This window comes from Atta cephalotes (genome assembly GCF_000143395.1).
Source record: "Atta cephalotes unplaced genomic scaffold scaffold00001, whole genome shotgun sequence".
Lineage (NCBI taxonomy): Eukaryota > Metazoa > Arthropoda > Insecta > Hymenoptera > Formicidae > Atta > Atta cephalotes.
In genome coordinates this window covers 14,582,742-14,600,188 of record NW_012130065.1, presented here as the reverse complement: position 1 = coordinate 14,600,188, position 17,447 = coordinate 14,582,742, and the positions used below count along the sequence as shown (strand labels likewise).

The 17,447-nt window shown below is 33.6% G+C and overlaps 4 protein-coding genes across 4 annotated transcripts in view; 2 read left to right on the top strand and 2 right to left on the bottom strand.

The window, feature by feature from the left end:
- Nucleotides 1-1,244: 1,244 nt before the first annotated feature.
- LOC105617010 (ribonuclease P protein subunit p20-like) lies at nt 1,245-1,901 on the bottom strand. Its single transcript, XM_012198594.1, has 3 exons — nt 1,734-1,901; nt 1,441-1,609; nt 1,245-1,372 (listed from the first exon to the last, which is right to left on the bottom strand). The coding sequence occupies exons 1-3, from the start codon at nt 1,899-1,901 to the stop codon at nt 1,245-1,247; spliced, it is 465 nt and encodes a 154-aa protein (XP_012053984.1).
- Nucleotides 1,902-2,172: 271 nt separating this feature from the next.
- Nucleotides 2,173-3,954, top strand: LOC105616999 (cleavage stimulation factor subunit 1). The gene is made up of 4 exons (XM_012198583.1): nt 2,173-2,243; nt 2,476-3,379; nt 3,494-3,587; nt 3,710-3,954. Exons 1-4 carry the CDS (start codon nt 2,173-2,175, stop codon nt 3,952-3,954), a joined length of 1,314 nt encoding a protein of 437 aa, XP_012053973.1.
- A 1,046-nt stretch (nt 3,955-5,000) lies between these two features.
- LOC105616988 (chromosomal protein D1-like) lies at nt 5,001-7,457 on the top strand. Its single transcript, XM_012198572.1, has 3 exons — nt 5,001-5,057; nt 6,210-6,317; nt 6,870-7,457. Exons 1-3 carry the CDS (start codon nt 5,001-5,003, stop codon nt 7,455-7,457), a joined length of 753 nt encoding a protein of 250 aa, XP_012053962.1.
- A 3,774-nt stretch (nt 7,458-11,231) lies between these two features.
- LOC105627942 overlaps nt 11,232-17,447 on the bottom strand; it is a 7,670-nt gene continuing 1,454 nt past the window's right edge. The window contains exons 3-13 of the mRNA XM_012209217.1: nt 16,884-17,022; nt 16,572-16,738; nt 16,104-16,487; nt 15,831-16,017; nt 15,658-15,724; nt 15,365-15,584; nt 14,323-14,460; nt 14,199-14,248; nt 13,976-14,078; nt 13,645-13,884; nt 11,232-11,902 (exon numbers count right to left, since the gene is read on the bottom strand). Of these exons, the coding sequence (XP_012064607.1) occupies nt 11,232-11,902; nt 13,645-13,884; nt 13,976-14,078; nt 14,199-14,248; nt 14,323-14,460; nt 15,365-15,584; nt 15,658-15,724; nt 15,831-16,017; nt 16,104-16,487; nt 16,572-16,738; nt 16,884-17,022 (2,366 nt within the window). The remainder of the gene's footprint in view (nt 11,903-13,644; nt 13,885-13,975; nt 14,079-14,198; nt 14,249-14,322; nt 14,461-15,364; nt 15,585-15,657; nt 15,725-15,830; nt 16,018-16,103; nt 16,488-16,571; nt 16,739-16,883; nt 17,023-17,447) is intronic.

Genomic DNA, 17,447 nt, shown 5'->3' with positions numbered 1-17,447 from the left:
TTATTATTATAAATAATATATATATATATATATATATATATATATATATAAAATATATATATGTATAATTTATTATTATTATTAAATACATTAATTTCTTCACAGATAAATTTATTATTTCCAAGTATTCCAAATTAAATTTTCATTTTTTTCCCTATTAATTATCATAAATAATAAAGTCCTGTAAATAATTTGGAAATTAATAGAGAATTTAAAAATTATCCATCATAATATAAAATAAATATATAACAAAAAATTAATGTTTATTACTTTTCGTCAAAACTGCTTATTATAAAACAACAATCAATAAGTTTAACATAATAACAAGTATAATAACAAAAATATTAATTCAAAAAATTATATTATTTTTTTTATTAATATATTGCTTTATCATTTTAATTATTCTTGTATCATATATCATTATTCTTTTAAGAGAATATTTATTAAATTTGTATTGCATAATGTATTCAGAAACAGTCTGAATATGTTATAATATTAAATAGCAGGATAAAAATATTTATATAATATTTACAGAAAGATAAAATTTCTTAAATAATTTAATCTAAATAAATCTGACAAAATACAGTAAAAATGTACAAGTGTATTATATAATACATATTGTTCTTACAGATGATGATTCTGGAAGTATCGAAGTAGTACAGGAAAATTCTTCTATTTTTCTTAATGTAATTGACAAGCTCTGACAGCAATCAATTGCAGAAGAATAAATACAGGACTCAAAACTTCAGAATACTCCAACGTGCTTTGTCCAGAGAGCTTTTTACACAGAAGATACTTAAACACAAAAATTAATAATAATGATATTTGACTCCATAGAGCTCGCAAAATGCCTGCTCTAATCATTCCTTCCATATACATTCTTATAAAAATAATAGCGCAAAAATATGTATTTAAACCATCTGCTACAAAGAGTGGCGAAAATACTTCCCACCATCCTGATGGTCCCAAAAATAAATTTTCATCTAATTTTAAAGCTAGCAAAATAGTGAAGAACATTAAGGCAATTAAATTGATCCATATCTCAAAGATCGTTAAACCTAACCAGTGAACTAGTTCGTTTAAAGAGAAGATCATCGTAAAAAAATTATATAATTCCCTATAATATAAACTATATTGAAATAATAATGTAGCTAATAATTCCATTCACTCTATCATACATATTCTATTATTCACTCTATCTACACACTTATTACTTAAACATATCGTTTTACAAAGTCTCAATATCAATTTGTTCTTAATTTAGATCTCAGCACAGCTACTGGCACTCTCCTAATGACACGTATGTGTATAGAAGAGTTTTGCCTGTTGTTTATCTCATCATCTACATTGTCGTTTAATGCTTCTAGATCATCTGTAATTAACAAGACATTCTTAGACTTTCATTTTAGTTTGATTATGTATATAGAAAAGTATACGTACCTACTAAAGTGATGGTAGAGGTTTTAACATCAAGATCTAAAGTATCATGATGAATTTCTTTCAATCGTAGAGCCAAGCTGGCTGCTTTGCACACAGCAGCACCAAGCCCATGAATGACCAGCTCAGAAGCACCTTTGTCAAGCAGTTTCTCGCATTTGTATAATTGTCCCTAAAATATTTACAAATATCTGAGAAAATGCGACGACAGAGTTTCGAAACAAATGTGCATTCGTTTTGAATCTACAGCGAAGTTGCAACGATTGGAAGGTTATGATGACTTTTACATGAGGTACCTTGAAAGGTGTCTTATTGTTCACATAGATATCTCTGTCACTTGTAACGAACTTAAAGACCTGCCGCTTTCGTAGAGCGTGTTCGTTCAACGACAACTTTTTGCGGCATATACCCTTTTGTTCGGAGATGGTCTTATTTAATCCTGAATTGCTATCAATCTCGGCCATTGTGGAGTTTTTCGCAAATCTGTGTCACGTGGAACTCGCACTGACAATGGCGCGCATCGCTGATTGGTCGCGACTGCCTGAACCACCAATCAAACGTAAGCGATGCAGAAGCACGAGCGTAAATGCGATGGGGTGACAACAACGCGACATAACCTGCAAAAAAGGCCGGGGTCATCGATTAATGGGCGGTTTAAAGTATTTTTTTTAGACGGTTTTAGTTAAACTCGCCAACATTCAGTCACCTTCAGGGAACACGGCGGGCCAGAACGCAATGAAAGAACCTGAGGCGGATCCGAAGAACATCATAAAGAGCAGAGAGCTGCTTTACAGATTGATGATCAGGTTGTTTATAATCGTTTCTTTGCACGCTCTCCTTTGAATTTTACTCCTTCACCATTAATATTCTCTATATAAAGCGCGATTCTTTTGTAAACGTCCAATGGCAAGTGTAATTTACAATTGTAGCTTTATCAGCAAGATAACAAAAGTAGAACATGTGCAATCAATCAATTTATCAAGTATTATCAAGTATTATTATTAAGGATTATCAAGTAAGTTATGTTGAATATTTCAGTCAGTTGTTCTACGATGGTCATCAGACTCTAGCCGTCCAGCTATCCAATATGATACAGACAGATCCACCATGTCCACCTTCAGATCGACTGCTTCATTTGATGTTGATCGGTTCTGCTCATGAACCAGATCGTTCCAAAAAGGATAATAGTGCTAACTTATCCTCGTTTACATCGAGTTTTGACAACACTTTAGGTCCTGGATTAGACCTAGAATTTGAGACAGAAGCTCAGACTCAAGCTCCAGAACCAGCACAATACGAAACAGCATATGTTACATCCCACAAAGGAAACTGCAGGGCTGGAGCTTTCTCAGCAGATGGTCAGCTAATAGCTACTGGTTCTGTAGATGCCTCGATCAAGATTTTAGATGTAGACAGAATGCTAGCCAAGTCTGCACCAGAAGAGATTGCACCTGGAGATCAAACTGGAGGTCATCCAGTTATAAGAACTTTATACGATCACTTGGAAGAAGTAACATGTTTGGAGTTTCATCCTAGGGAGCCTATACTTGTATCTGGCAGTCGTGACTTCTCTGTAAAGTTGTTTGATTTTAGTAAAGCCAGTGTTAAAAAGGCTTTCAGGACTATCACAGATGCGGATCAAATTCGATGTCTATCTTTCCATCCAACTGGAGATTTTCTTATAGTTGGGACCAATCATCCGATAGTTAGATTATATGACGTAAATACTGCACAATGTTTTGTGTGTAGCATACCGAATCATCAGCATACAGCTGGAATAACTAGCATCAAGTATTCTCCAGATGCAAAGACTTATGTATCGGCAGGAAAAGATGGAAGCATCAAACTGTGGGATGGAGTATCAAATCGATGTGTAAACACTTTCGCAAAAGCACACGATGGTTATGAAGTATGCTCAGTGACGTTCACAAGGAATGGCAAGGTAGTAATTCTAGCGGTAACATTGCACAAGATTTATACATGTAAATTGCCAATGGAAGCTTACTGTTTTATTTCTCTATTTAATTTTGAGTAATTATATAATTTTGGGTTCCAGTATATATTGTCCTCAGGAAAGGATTCTTTGATAAAGTTATGGGAATTATCTACTAGCAGATGTCTAATAGCGTATACAGGTGCCGGAACTACAGGTAAAAAGACTATAAATGCGTTTTGATGTACTTGGAATACGTTCGGTGCGGTATGCCTTGTTAATGTTATGATATAATACAATATATCACGAACATATGATTGACTAAACTGTTTTCCACAGGTAGACAGGAACACAAAGCACAGGCGATCTTTAATCATACCGAAGACTATGTGTTGTTCCCTGACGAAGCCACTACCTCGTTGTGTGCATGGAATTCTCGTAATGCATCAAGAAAACAGTTGCTGTCATTGGGTCATAACGGTCCTGTGAGGATGATTATACATTCACCAACCGCGCCTGCATTTTTGACATGCAGCGACGATTTCAGAGCGAGATTTTGGTTCCGAAGAATGCCAACACATTAACGACTTATTGTTAAAATCAACAGTTAAAAGTTTGCTAACTGTGGAACTCTTTCTAATAATTTCTATTTTACAGAATAGAATAGGCGGAGATAAAGACATTTAAGGATTATATCGGATATATCGATACAATTACGAGACAAAAAAAACAAAAAATAGGTATTACATATTTATGCAATTTTCTATTTTATTTAGATTCTAAGTAAAAAAATTTATTTTATTTGTGTCAAAATGTATAATATTCTTAGATTAATTTCAACATTCACATGTTTCATGATGCGTAAACACAAAAAATTACATCTTTAATTCAAAGCAGCATATAAATAATTAAAAAAATCCTATATTGATTTCCTCTTATAATTCTATAAATCGAAAGAAAGACTATAACAGAACGACATATATATATATATACATTCTACAATATATGATTTTGAAGCAGGTAAGTAAAGTAAGTACGCGTGCGCGATGTTAATTACAATTTAATATACACCCGTGAAAATTATTTTCAAAATTGCTGGTGCGGTCTTTATCCAAATCATTCCGGTTTTAAATTCTGCGACGGTATTCTACGCTGTACTTTTAATTATTCTAAACGAATGTTGCTCGACAGCAAATAGCTACGAATTGAAAATTTTTTAATAAAAAAAAAAGAATCATTCAATATTTAATTTAATTTTATTGTACACGATATCGCAAATTATGTAGAATCGCATTACTGCTGACGTAAACGAGCTTCGCCCTTTTACAATAATAATAAAAAAAAAGGGGAGAAAAATCGACGAGCGTGCAGCGTAGAATACCGTCGGCGAGGGCGAGAATCTCTGCATCGGGCTGATCGGGGTCGCGTGTGCGTCGCTACGCGCGTAGTTGATCGCGGCGGCGCGGGACGGCGCGCCGAACTCCCGCTCTGAGGTTTGACGAGGTGTCACGTGACCCACGCTAACCGCCATCTTTCCTTATCGTATAAACAGTGCGACCGGGCGCAGCGCGAATTCTCGCCGTGGAATCGTGGATTTCCCAGTGTTTTTGAGTGATTCACACGTGAAGAGATGTCTGACGCAAAGACGGAGACCAAGAGCGACAACAACATCGAGGATGCGTCCAAGGTAAGCAGGCCGGCGGGTACGTCAGAAACACCTTCGTCAAGCCGAGTTTTCATGCCGTGAGCGGCGTGTGCGAGACGGCAGTGTGCTCCCCTCCCCCGCGAGTGCCGCGGTCGCGGGGACGCGTCCTTCCGCGCGTACTCCCGGGGCCCCCTCGGACGACGGCGACGGCCAGGCTGTCGTATACGCGCTTACGCCGTACGCTGTGTGGCGCGTCGTTACGACGCGGTCGCGCCATGTGGTGCGTCGGCACCATGGCGCCGCGCGCCTCCGACAGACCGACCGGTCGCCTGCCCTCCCATCCTGCCTGCCTGCTTGCTTTTCTTTCTTCCATCCAGCGAGAAATTTTTCGTAACTGCGCCGTGCGTACGTACGCACATTATCTCCCGTCGTCAGCAAAGATGGTGGATGTTTTTTTTTTTATCGCGCCGACTCTTGCGACCGGGGGAGGAATCGCTCGCTCCACGCTCTAATCTCTTCTCTTTGTCCCCTCCTCTTTTCTCTCTCTCTCTCTCGCTCGCTCCTGTTCGCTCGCACGCCATACATCTCGGCGCCGCGCGAAAAGGCGGGAAATCAGTCGCAACTCGCGGCGTCGCGCCAGGAACTTAGGCAACGCGATGGCCGTCATCGGCAGCAACGCCGCGTCCACGTCCGCGAGACGCCACCGCCGTCGACGACCGGTCTGGAGTCGCGCTCGCACGCGCGCGCGCGCGCGCGCGAAGCGTAGAGACGTTGAAGACGATACAGGCGAGCGCACGGCAAAATGGCGGGAAACTTGAACTACGACGTTAGAGTCTCGAGGATGGTTCAACGGTCCTCGATAATCTTATCATGTCGAACGTCGTAATTATCATGTCATGTCGCGTGGTGCCGTGCGCCCGTCGCTCCGCATTTTCTTTGCAACTCGCAATTCTCTCTTTCTCTCTCGGACGATCTCAAGACGTCAACGAGCGCGCGACTGCGTAAGCGTGATACGCGTATGTACATACATGCATATATACATTTCTCGCGAAGAAATATGTACGTACATACATGCATACACATACGTACAAGTACACATGCGCAGACGCTGCGCGCGAGCGCATGACTGTATGTGTGCGCGATAGAATGTATTCGTAATAGGAGAGCGAATACATAGGAAGCTTGATTTTGCAGGAACAGTCGACGGAGGAGAAACCGACTCCGACGAAAAACAAACGAAGCGGCACCAAGAGGCTCTCCACTCTCGAAAGGACCGCTCAGGAAGGCGAGGCAATCTTAAAGGTGCGTCTCGCGACGACTCGCGCGATTATCTAAAAACAGGGAAAAAACTTTTCACATCGGATCGAATCGGCTTATCATACGTCCCAAAAATCTTCGCCGAGGTCCCGCTGGTCAAGGTCCTCGCCTCTTCCCCCCTCCATCCCTCACTGTCGGTTATTTCCCTCCGTTTTAGCCTTCTCCGTCGTCGACTTCGCCTGCTGCCTACGTGAGCGTTATACGTGAGGAGTGGGGATGTTGATTGGCCGGGGTGGGGACAGCAAAGAAGGAAATAAGCGCCCTCAGCGAGGCATGAGGAACCAATCATTGCGTAGGCGCCAATTATAAATTGCTATCTATTGATGATGTTAAGAATCAACAAACGTTAATTCCAATTAATTACAATTTGAGGTGCGATAAAGATGGAGTGCATTAAGAATATTGTATCTTGCGATTCACGACTTGTAACACTATGATCTTTTCGAGGCAAAACCATTTGATGTATTTTGAATTTTATTTTTTTTTTGCTGTAGATATCCCTGGCCGTTCGTTTTTAAAACACTTGCTATTTTGCAGGGCATGAACAAATCTGCAGTCGGTGAAGTAGAAGGCAGGAGACGCACTCGCAGTTCAGCCAGAGGCCTAACTTCTACAACGCCAGTGCCATCGCCACCCAAGAAGGAAAAGAGGGAACCATCGACGCGGGGTGGTGGTGGTGGTCGTGGACGTGGACGGCCCAAGAGGCAGGAAAAGAACAATGAGAACAACACAGACGATGAAACATCCAACAACAAAAGCGAAAAACACACGGAAGAGGAGTCTGCAAAGATGGAAGTAGACGAAGAGAAAGAGGAGAAGGAGGAAAGTAAGACGATACAGAACGAAGACAAAAACGCGGAGGGTGCGGACAGTAAAGACAGTAAAGACGTTGAGAAAGTGACGGATGCCAATTCCAAGGACGAAAAAGTGACGGAGGAGTCGGAGAATGTGGTGGACGAAGCTAAAAGTACCGCTCCCAGTGAAGAAAAGAAGCAGGAGGAAATGAAGGACAGCTCGGATTCGAGTCAAGACGCAACCGACACAGCAGCAGAAGCGCCGCCTTTATCCTCGTCAGAGTCCCAAAATCCTTCCAACACTGTTACTACTGAGGAAAATAAGGAATAACCTCCCTTCGCCTGTTTTACCACTACTTTTATGTAAGTATCTTCACAATCTTTGAGACCACGAATTCGTAAATATAATATAATGTTATACTTTAAATTACATGAAATTATGCTTAACATATAATAAGTAGTCTGTAAGCGATATTAACATGAGATTTATTTTACTATAGGAGGTACCAAGGCGGCGCACATATTGGGGTCACACAAATCCAGTCCCCCCTCGTCTATTTTAACTAATTAACACCTTCTTGTCGATCGTTGTTTCAACCAGCGCAAACTTTTTTGTTAGGATACAGTTTTTATTTTATCATTATCCTTATGATAACGTGACTTTCCAGAAAAACATAACAAAAATGTAGAATCTGCTACGCTAGTACGAATTAGCGTTAAGAGACACTTTTTTCTCTGCCTATGTTATATACTATATTATATATTATGTTTTTGTAGAAAAAGATTACAATCTGATATGATTGGAATATTATATAATTCTTAAAAGATTATAATCTAGAAAGAGAGATAACTAAATTGTTACTCTAGCGTTAATTCAAATTGTCGATGTAGTTTAATCTTGAAAATCTTTCAATCATTTAGACAGTTTTTATATCTTTTGAATCTTCATGTTATTCTCTTCCACATTATTACTAGTGCTACCTTCTAGTATCAAACTCTGTAAGGCTAATTTAGCCAGACTAATTTTTGTTTAGCTTTAATTAACAACGTTCTTTTATGGTGTTTTATGTAGCATGTATATTATATTTATATCTTAATTTTATTGTTTTTGTCGAGTAATATAAAAATCTTGTCATTGCGCTGGTTAATTAGCGATAAGCAATGCGAGGTGTAGAGCATACGTTGTTCATGTACAATGATAATATTATTGTAAAATATATTTAATATGGACTTATATAGAGAGAAGTTGTTTTCAAATCAGAGCTGACATCCGGGTTCTATAGTGTAATGCCTACGATTCAGATCTGATGTGGAAGTAGCTAAAGATTAATTCGTACATAGCAAATTACTGTAATACCTTTATCGTATATAAATAGTGATTGAATGAAGTGGAATATATGAGAACTATGGTGAAATGATTTCTCTTTTTCATGAATTAAACGAAAATAAAATTTCTGAGAAATGCGCGTTACAGCATTATCTATGTTTTCCTCCCTCGCATAAGTGTTTACTAATAATTTTTAATTCATTTTCTAATCTTTACTTTTATCGACAGACGGACTAACATTTCAAGCTGATCACGTCATGTTATATTTTTTTTTCTTTAAATAATTGAAAGATTCTTGATTATAGATTTGCAATTTCTCACTGTTTCATTCGCTTGAAATCATTACTTTTTATTGCGAGATCTTTCAGAGCATCCCTGTTCTTATTAGTCCAATATTAAATATGTTAATATTATTGTGTATTTGAACTGTGTAGCGAATGTACAGATAGATTATACAATTGATGCACTTATATTTAGAGGAAATCGCACACACCCGAGACACCAATAATACGCGAGTCTAATACAGTATGTAAATGTGTGCAATGAAGAAAGGGATTCTCGTAGAAATGCGGGGATCTTGCAATGAAAATTAACAATATGTATTACGCGATGAAACTCGAAGAATTTTATTGGCCTTTAATGCCAAATAAGTTTGCCTATATATCAAATATAACAAGCACGAGAGTATAAATATTTCTTTGTAAGTTGCACTTCCGAAGAACTTATCGAAACTGTATGTTACGAAAGAACATAGATCTTATCATTCCATTTTACTTTTTCTTTTATCAGATCAATAATATATCCACCTGAGATTTTCGATTGTAAATAGTGAAGATCAAGTGTAATATACGTGTAAATAGTTTAACATTAAGCTTCGTGTATCACACTGGACCTTTTCTTGATTACCTTGTGAAATCTCAGTTCTTATAGAGTGCCTCTAGCGTTAGCACGTTGTATAATATATGAGCGTAGAATTCTGGCGATTAAAATCAAAACCAAGCCCCATAATAGCGAGTTTACTACCACCACTTTTAAAATGTACCGTAGAGATAATAATTTTTTTCGCATGTATCTTATATGGAGGAGAATATCTTATTGTACGGTTCGATATTAGAATTTCTATAAATATATATGCATATATAAGAGTATCCAGTTTCGTTGACGATCAATCACGTTTGTCCATACCTTTTTTGTTTTAATACTTCATGATGTGTAACTTAAAAAATTTACAGTACCACTGTTTATATTGTATACATCACTAATATGTATCGCATATCAGTGATATATATATGTATATAGATTTTATATTCATTTTATCACTTCTGTTCCAGTAGGCATTAATTATCGTGACAATTGTGCTTTAAAAAAACTTCGATAATCTATAGCTTCCTTTTATCACATAACATACCGAAGATTATGTGATAGTCTCGAAATTCTCTTAGAAAGTTCAAATAATACATCAACGTGCTTGCGTTTACGTATGTCGCGTCACATTTATTCATTAGTTATAATCATCACATGAAAACATATGAATTTTTTGTATAATTCCAACATGATTTATTTAGTAATATTCGATTACGACAATTATTTGGATTCGCAGGATCTTAAGTCTTTAAAAAATGTTTTTAGGTTCTAACCTATTTAAAATACAAACAAACACAATTACCCCATCTAAAAATTGAGAATACAACAAATAAAATAGATTTGATTGATCTTTCTGTATTATTTATTCGAAAAAGATTTAGCAAAAATTGTATAAAGGTTAATATTAAGTAAAATTGTATAAATGTTGAAGGACTTTAGTAAACTTAATAATATTAATGAATTACAAGATCTTAACTTATGTATGTATTGATTCTTAAATATTCTAAATATTTAAGTTAAGCCTAGATATTTTTTTATGAAATAATTAAGTTTGTTATATATGTATGAAAAAGAATGATATAATAATCCCAATAGAGATAGATATCCAATTCACTCCATTGAAAATAATATTCGTTTCATTTACGATATTCGTCGGTATTTAAGAAATACGGAGTAATTATAATTAATAATGATTTTCCAATTATTTAAAATACCGATAAATATCGCTAAATACGGAATATTTCTGCAAGGAGAACAGGCAGAAGGAATGTTCTCATTATAGTTATTGAAGGCACTATAATTTTTTTCTTTTTAATGAAGAAACTTATTAATTACATTATCGATTAAAGATAATATTGAAACTGAGTTGAAATTAGTCTTGCATTTTCTTTTTTTTAAACTATATCTATAAAAATTTCAAGTATCTCAGTTTAAATTTTTAAACATTGATACAATAGATCAGCTGCATCATAACATCACATTTTTCTCATTGTTCTCACGTTAATACGTGGCATGTTAAATTAGTTTGTATATACAGCTTATAACTGTATCTTAAACATTTTCTACTTTGTATAATATATGGAGCTTTATATACGGTATGGAAAACTCTGGTAAGTCATAGCGAACAATCTTGTCTATTTTTAACGAGAATTGCAAATAGTTAATATATTTTACTCCATATAGCTGTTTTGTGTCTAAATTTTCTATGTAGTTAATTATTTTTTAATTTTTATTACGATGTATTTCGTATTTTATAATTATCATCAGTCTTCAGAATCTTACTTTTTCACGGGGAATGTCGATATGTTAACTAATATTATTTTATATAATACTATTATGTTATATGAAGATCTTTTAATAGTTACTGCAATAGAGATTCAATCTTAATTATCAATTTTCAAAATATATATATATCTAAAGTGAACCTTTTGGAACGGTACATTGTCCGTTAGGAGATGGTTCTATGATCGGAGCTAGACTTGGATTTGGAGCAATACATTGGGTAACATAAGAAGGTTGTGGTCCCAAGGTTGGGTTCCACTGTTCTTGTATATGTTGTGATGGTGATGGTACAGCATGATATTGCACCGATTGTGGATACATCACCGGCTGCGAGTACATCATTGGTTGGCCGTTTATTGATGAATGATCTGGCGGGTAAGCTTCGGTCGTTGAATAAAAATGCTGCGGATACGACGGAGGTACAGCTCCGTTCTCAGTTGCATCGTGCTGAGGTGGTAAGTATGGTACGGGTATGTAGCTACCATTTCCCAGATAGTACGAAGGATTCCCTGAGTTGCTTTCGTTCGTGTAATGTGGTGGAAGTTCGTGATAAGGAATTATTTGGTTCGATGTTGTATACTGCGGTATTGCATAACCGTTTGTCGGACCGGCTATCACACTAGGTGCTATCTGATGCGACATCGGATCCCAATGATGCTGCTGCGGTTGCAGCATATGCACATCGTATCTTCGCGCATTGTATGGATTCACAGAACCACTCGGCATTGTCGCGCCATATTGACCTGAATATTGCATATGCGATGATCCGCGAGCATTTTGCTGGCGATTTCGTATCTTATTGCCTATAAGAGAAAGTGACATAAAAAAAAATGTATTGTTCTCTCACAAGTTCTCTCACAGAAAGTTCTGTAAAACTAAAATGAATAATCAAGCATATTTTTACAAAAAGAAATGTATGTACAATGAGAAAATATATAATTAGTTAAGTTTTCATATTTATGTTCTCTGACTTACCCTTCAATCCTATTTATATTTATAATTTTATACATATATAAGTATAAAGGATGTGTATGCAATCAATTTAATAAAATAATTATTGTAAAATATTATAAAACAGAAATTATTGATTGGAAATCTCAATTTCGTCAAGTGCAATTTTTTAGTACAATTTAATGTATTCACTTATAGTCCTTTTAAAACAAAATATAGTCCAATAATAAAAAAATAAAAAATTGTTCTTAGTCAAAATCGTAATAATCTGTCTAGAAAAGATCCAAGAGAGTGGCAAATTCAAAACAATAGACAAAAAAATAGAAGATTGAGCAGATTATTACATAAATTAAATTGATAATTAATAAAAAAATAATGAAACAAACAAACGCAGATAATTAAAATTAAAACAATAAACATTAAAATGTAAAAATAAAATCATATATATATGTATATAATAAATAATATACAATCTCAGAAACACAAATTCGAAAGCTAATAATAATAATACGCAATGTATCTCCCATCACAAAGGACAATAATTATCAAACATTAAGCTTTAAATAGATAGCCATAACATCTCAGCCATAATTCTCTTAAAAAATCTTGTTCTGAAAAAGGAAAATAAAATGTTACCAAGATGCTTAAAAATCTTAAACCATCATTTTTACATTTCTCTCTCATAAGAATACAGTTAATACATATAAATTAACATAACAAATTAGTAAAAAATATAAAAAATTAAAATTAAAAAACTTTTTGGGGTGCTGTATCTCATCTATCAACTTGCCTACAAAAAACCTTAGACACTTACTTACTTAAAAGTTAACGGTAAAATATAAATAAATGTCAAAATATAAATAAATATATTAACAATCAACGGTTTTTTTTTTAGATTGAAGATACATCTGATATTTATATATGCTATTAATTATAAGTCTCTTTTACCGTTCTTGTTCTTTGTTTGTGAATCTAGTTTTGAGTTTGGATCTTTTCTAGTAAGTTATAATTGTATCTTAATTACTAAAATTTTTAGCGTTTATTGTTTCATTTGCTTATTTAATTTATATTATTAATTACTAATATAATTATTTTAATATTGTTTTTTACTATCTCTTGTTTTAAATTTGTTCTTGCCTCTCTTTTCTCTAGATGTAACATTTCGATTTCAAGTTTGCTTTGCTTTTTGCACACAATTCATGTTCATGTGCAAAGCGTCGGGAATCTCATCACAGGTACTTGGTGCCTCATTGTACGTTAACGAATAATTTTGCATGTCATTAATAAGACGATATACTTCCTCTTGAATATATTGCATATATGGAATATCTATTAAAAATTGTATAAAATTTGTTTCAAATTTCATTATTAATCTTTTATGAATTTTTATTATTAAATTACTGTTCATATGAGCATTTGATGGAGCATCCAAAGATTGCATGTCTGGATGTCTTAGTTGTCCCTTTTCTTAATCTTTGAATTCTATTTCGTGTTATAAGAGATGAATAAAAGTGAATATTTCTTCGATTTTAATATAATGTTATTTTATATGCTACAAATTTATTTTCTATAGTATTGACATACTTAATTTTACTGTTATTACCTTTAATAGTTCCAGTTTGCTTTCCTTTCTGTTGAATGGGATGTGAGAAGTCTTTCTCGCTCAAATTTCTTGATCCTTGCTTCGACTGATTTGTGCTTTGCACACTATTCGTGTTCACATGCGAAGCATTGGGAATTTCAGCACTGGCATTTGATCCCTCATTTAACGAACTATTTTGCATATCGTTAACAAGGCGATCTACTTCCTCCCGCATATGCATGTACGGACCATCTATTTAAAAATTGTATACAAGCTTTTTGTTTCAAGTTTCATCAATGATTTTTTAATATGAATTTTGTAGGAAAATTTAATGACAAATTACTGTTTATAGCATTTGATGGTGTGCCCAAAGATTGCATGCTTTGATGATTCGGTCCATATATTATCGGTCCATAATAAGTTGGATTTAAAGTACGGAAAGTGTCCTGTGTTATATAATTATATAATTATATAACATTAACATTATAAGAATTATATAATTATATATAATTTAATAATTGATGATAAATTATATAATTATAATTACTTTTCTATCTACTACGTACCTCCAAATGCAGCAGATGTAAATTGTAAAAGACATTCGATGTCAATGAATCTAAAAGAAATGTAAAATATAAATCATTTTTTTCATAATATAATATTAATATTAAAATGTTAATAAATACATACGATCTATTTGACCAGGATTGTGTTCTCCAGTTATCGAAAAATTTCCTGGTATGTATGGATAATAAGGATATGCATTGCCGTTATCTGGAGGAACGTAAGACACGTTTGGGTTGCCATATATATTTGTTTGCGAGTTATCTGTAATTAACAAAGTAGATCAGTACATATTCTGATAAATTGTTAAGAAAAATTGAAACTGCATATCCAATTGCCAGTAAATTAATTGATATGAAATTTATTTGCTGAAATATTTTTGTATATACAATCTGATAGGCTGTTTTAATGCCAGTTAAAAATTAAATATAGGGCTGCATTTTTCAAAATGTCCTCTCTGAGGAAGATTTTATTCTATGCATTCTGGTATACATTACATATATAGGTAATATTAAAAAATATAATTATAACAAATTTGGTTATTAGAAATTAGTGCTGTACTATGTGCACGATAAATTTCAAATTATTAAATTGTATCTTACACATCTGATTCGTACACATATTTCGGCATATATTTTTCATTATTTTAATATCCGCAATGTTTCAGTACACATGATTTCAGTCCACAGATTTTTCATTATTTTAATATCTGCAATGTTTCATGTGAAGTAGTCAATCACCATTTCTTAGAGTGAAGATGATTGACCACCTCACACGGAAACATACAGATATTAAAATAATGAAAAACAAATAGATATTGAAGTCTTGTACGTCTTATGCTCATCGCTCACCTAATTATGTGGATTCATCTATATGTACTAAAGATGGCTCAAGAATTAGCCGAAACATGTATACGAATTAGTAATTAAATATGTAAGATACAATTTAATAATTTGAAATTAATCGTGCACATAGTACAGCGCTAATTCTCATAGCCAAATTTGTTATAATTATATTTTTTATATCAGAGAATTAAGATTATCATTTGTTAGATACTATATATTTCGAGTAAAATTGTTCTCGGAAGACATAATGGTTTAGGTTATAATATATATGTTTAGGTTATAATATATATGACATAATATGTTATTTATTTAGAAATAATTACCATTGTAAGATGAAGAATAATTCTCATTTAATACTTTTGGTTTCGAACTTGATTTTTGAAGATTAATGGATTTTTCAATCTTCCTTGCAGTATTATTCATCCTTTTAAATACTGCATGAGGTTTTTTATGTTCATCCGTTATTTCTTGTATTACACTGTTTGACTCTGTAGACTGTGAATTGTCGAATGTAGTTATCATAGGTAAACTGTTAGCCTCTTCCTATAAACAAAAATGTACGTTTTTATACTTTAAGAATTTCAAGTACAATATTAAAATTTTACAATATACTTACATTTGTCGTATAAATAGAATTATCTTCTACAGAATGATTTTTTAATGTTTGGCTTTGATTTATTTTACTAAAAATAAAATTACACTTTTAAAGAATCCAGTTTATTAGAAAAATGTGAAGCAATACTATTTTTTATACGATAGAATGCAACTAATATATTTTAAGATACATACCGAAGTTCGCCGTGATGTTCATCAAAGCCACTTTTAGCAACATTGGTATTAGCCTCAACGTTATTATCAACATTACTATTATTTATTAATACATTTTTATTTGTATTATTTGGCTTTTCATTTGTTATGATTATGGTATCTTTTCTCTTTCGCGAGAAAGAATTATATGATTTTTTCCATCGTCGATCTAATTAAATATAAAATAAAGAATTGTTACATATAAATATGTATAAATGACAATAATAATTTAATAAACTAATTTAATAAACTAACTTGAATCTATAGTAACTGAATGGTTTCTATTAATTGGTACCCAATTTTTTGGCCTATTTTTTCTTACTAAAGGTAATGGCTTCAAAGCATCGTATGGAACAAATTTTTTTTCTCCTAAATCTTTAATAAAAACCAGAACTGGCTCTTTCTCTGTATTCATTTCCTGTATATAACCGTGAAGCCAAAGAGGCCCTTGCTTCAATTTTTGTTGCTCAATTTTATTGTTAGTCTCGCTAGTACTACATTCTGGTAAATTAACTCGTACATTCTTGTTGTTATTTCTATCACACTGTTGTAGATCATTTATGCTAATTTCTATCAGACATTTGCCGCCGACTTGAAGCTCATTACTGTTATATCTGTTCCAGCCAGCAGATTTTACCTCTGTATATAAATAATTTTAGTTTAATTTATTTTAAATATTTCACTTTTGCCCTCAAAAAAGAAAATAAAATTTCTATACCACACCTCGTTTCAATTCGTGCCATATATCTAATTCTATATTACGATAATAATCAGGAGCCAGCGCTTTTGCGACTTTATAAGGAATAGGTGCTCCTTTCCAGTCAGAATGCGCTTCGTTTGTGTCACTATGTTCACTTTTTACTTTTTTATATAAATCTTCAATCAATTGCCTGCAGAAATATATCTCACTTTTTAAAAACAATCTACATTTTTAAATATAATTTAAAAACTTAATACTTAAATCATAATTTATAAACACAATTAATACAATTAATACGTAATTTATATATATCGAGGTCTGATTAAATAACTTACTCCCTAATATCAAGATTTCCTTTCTGGAAAAATCTGTCATGTCTAAGGGCAGGAGCTCGATTATGTAGCATTCTATCCGCAACAGTTTTTATGTTAGGTATTTGATACATATACCTATATACAACTTCATAAACAATAGCTATCAAAAAAGAAAAAATTACAAAGAATTTATGAAGAAGGCCATAAATGTGACACACGATGTGAAAATGTTACAATTACGTTATGTGCACTATAGATTTTCAATACTGGCAATCAGTTCGAAACACATCTGCGATGTACATCGATAAGAGTCACCAAGCTTCGATTAACTTAACAAGCCTAGTAAGCTTATAGCAGAATTTCAATGTAATATGTAAAAAATGTAGTATGTAAAATTAGTTAATTATAATTAGTAAAATATGTTTAATTCTTCAGTTCACATTTTTTTTCTCCGATAACAGCTTCAGTTGGAAAGTACTAGGCCTGTTAAGTTGTAATCGGAGCTTGGTGTAATTCTGTTTTTATAATATGTGATTATCTAAAAATAAAGGTTGCCAAGAGATTCATCAATAAAATTCAATAAAT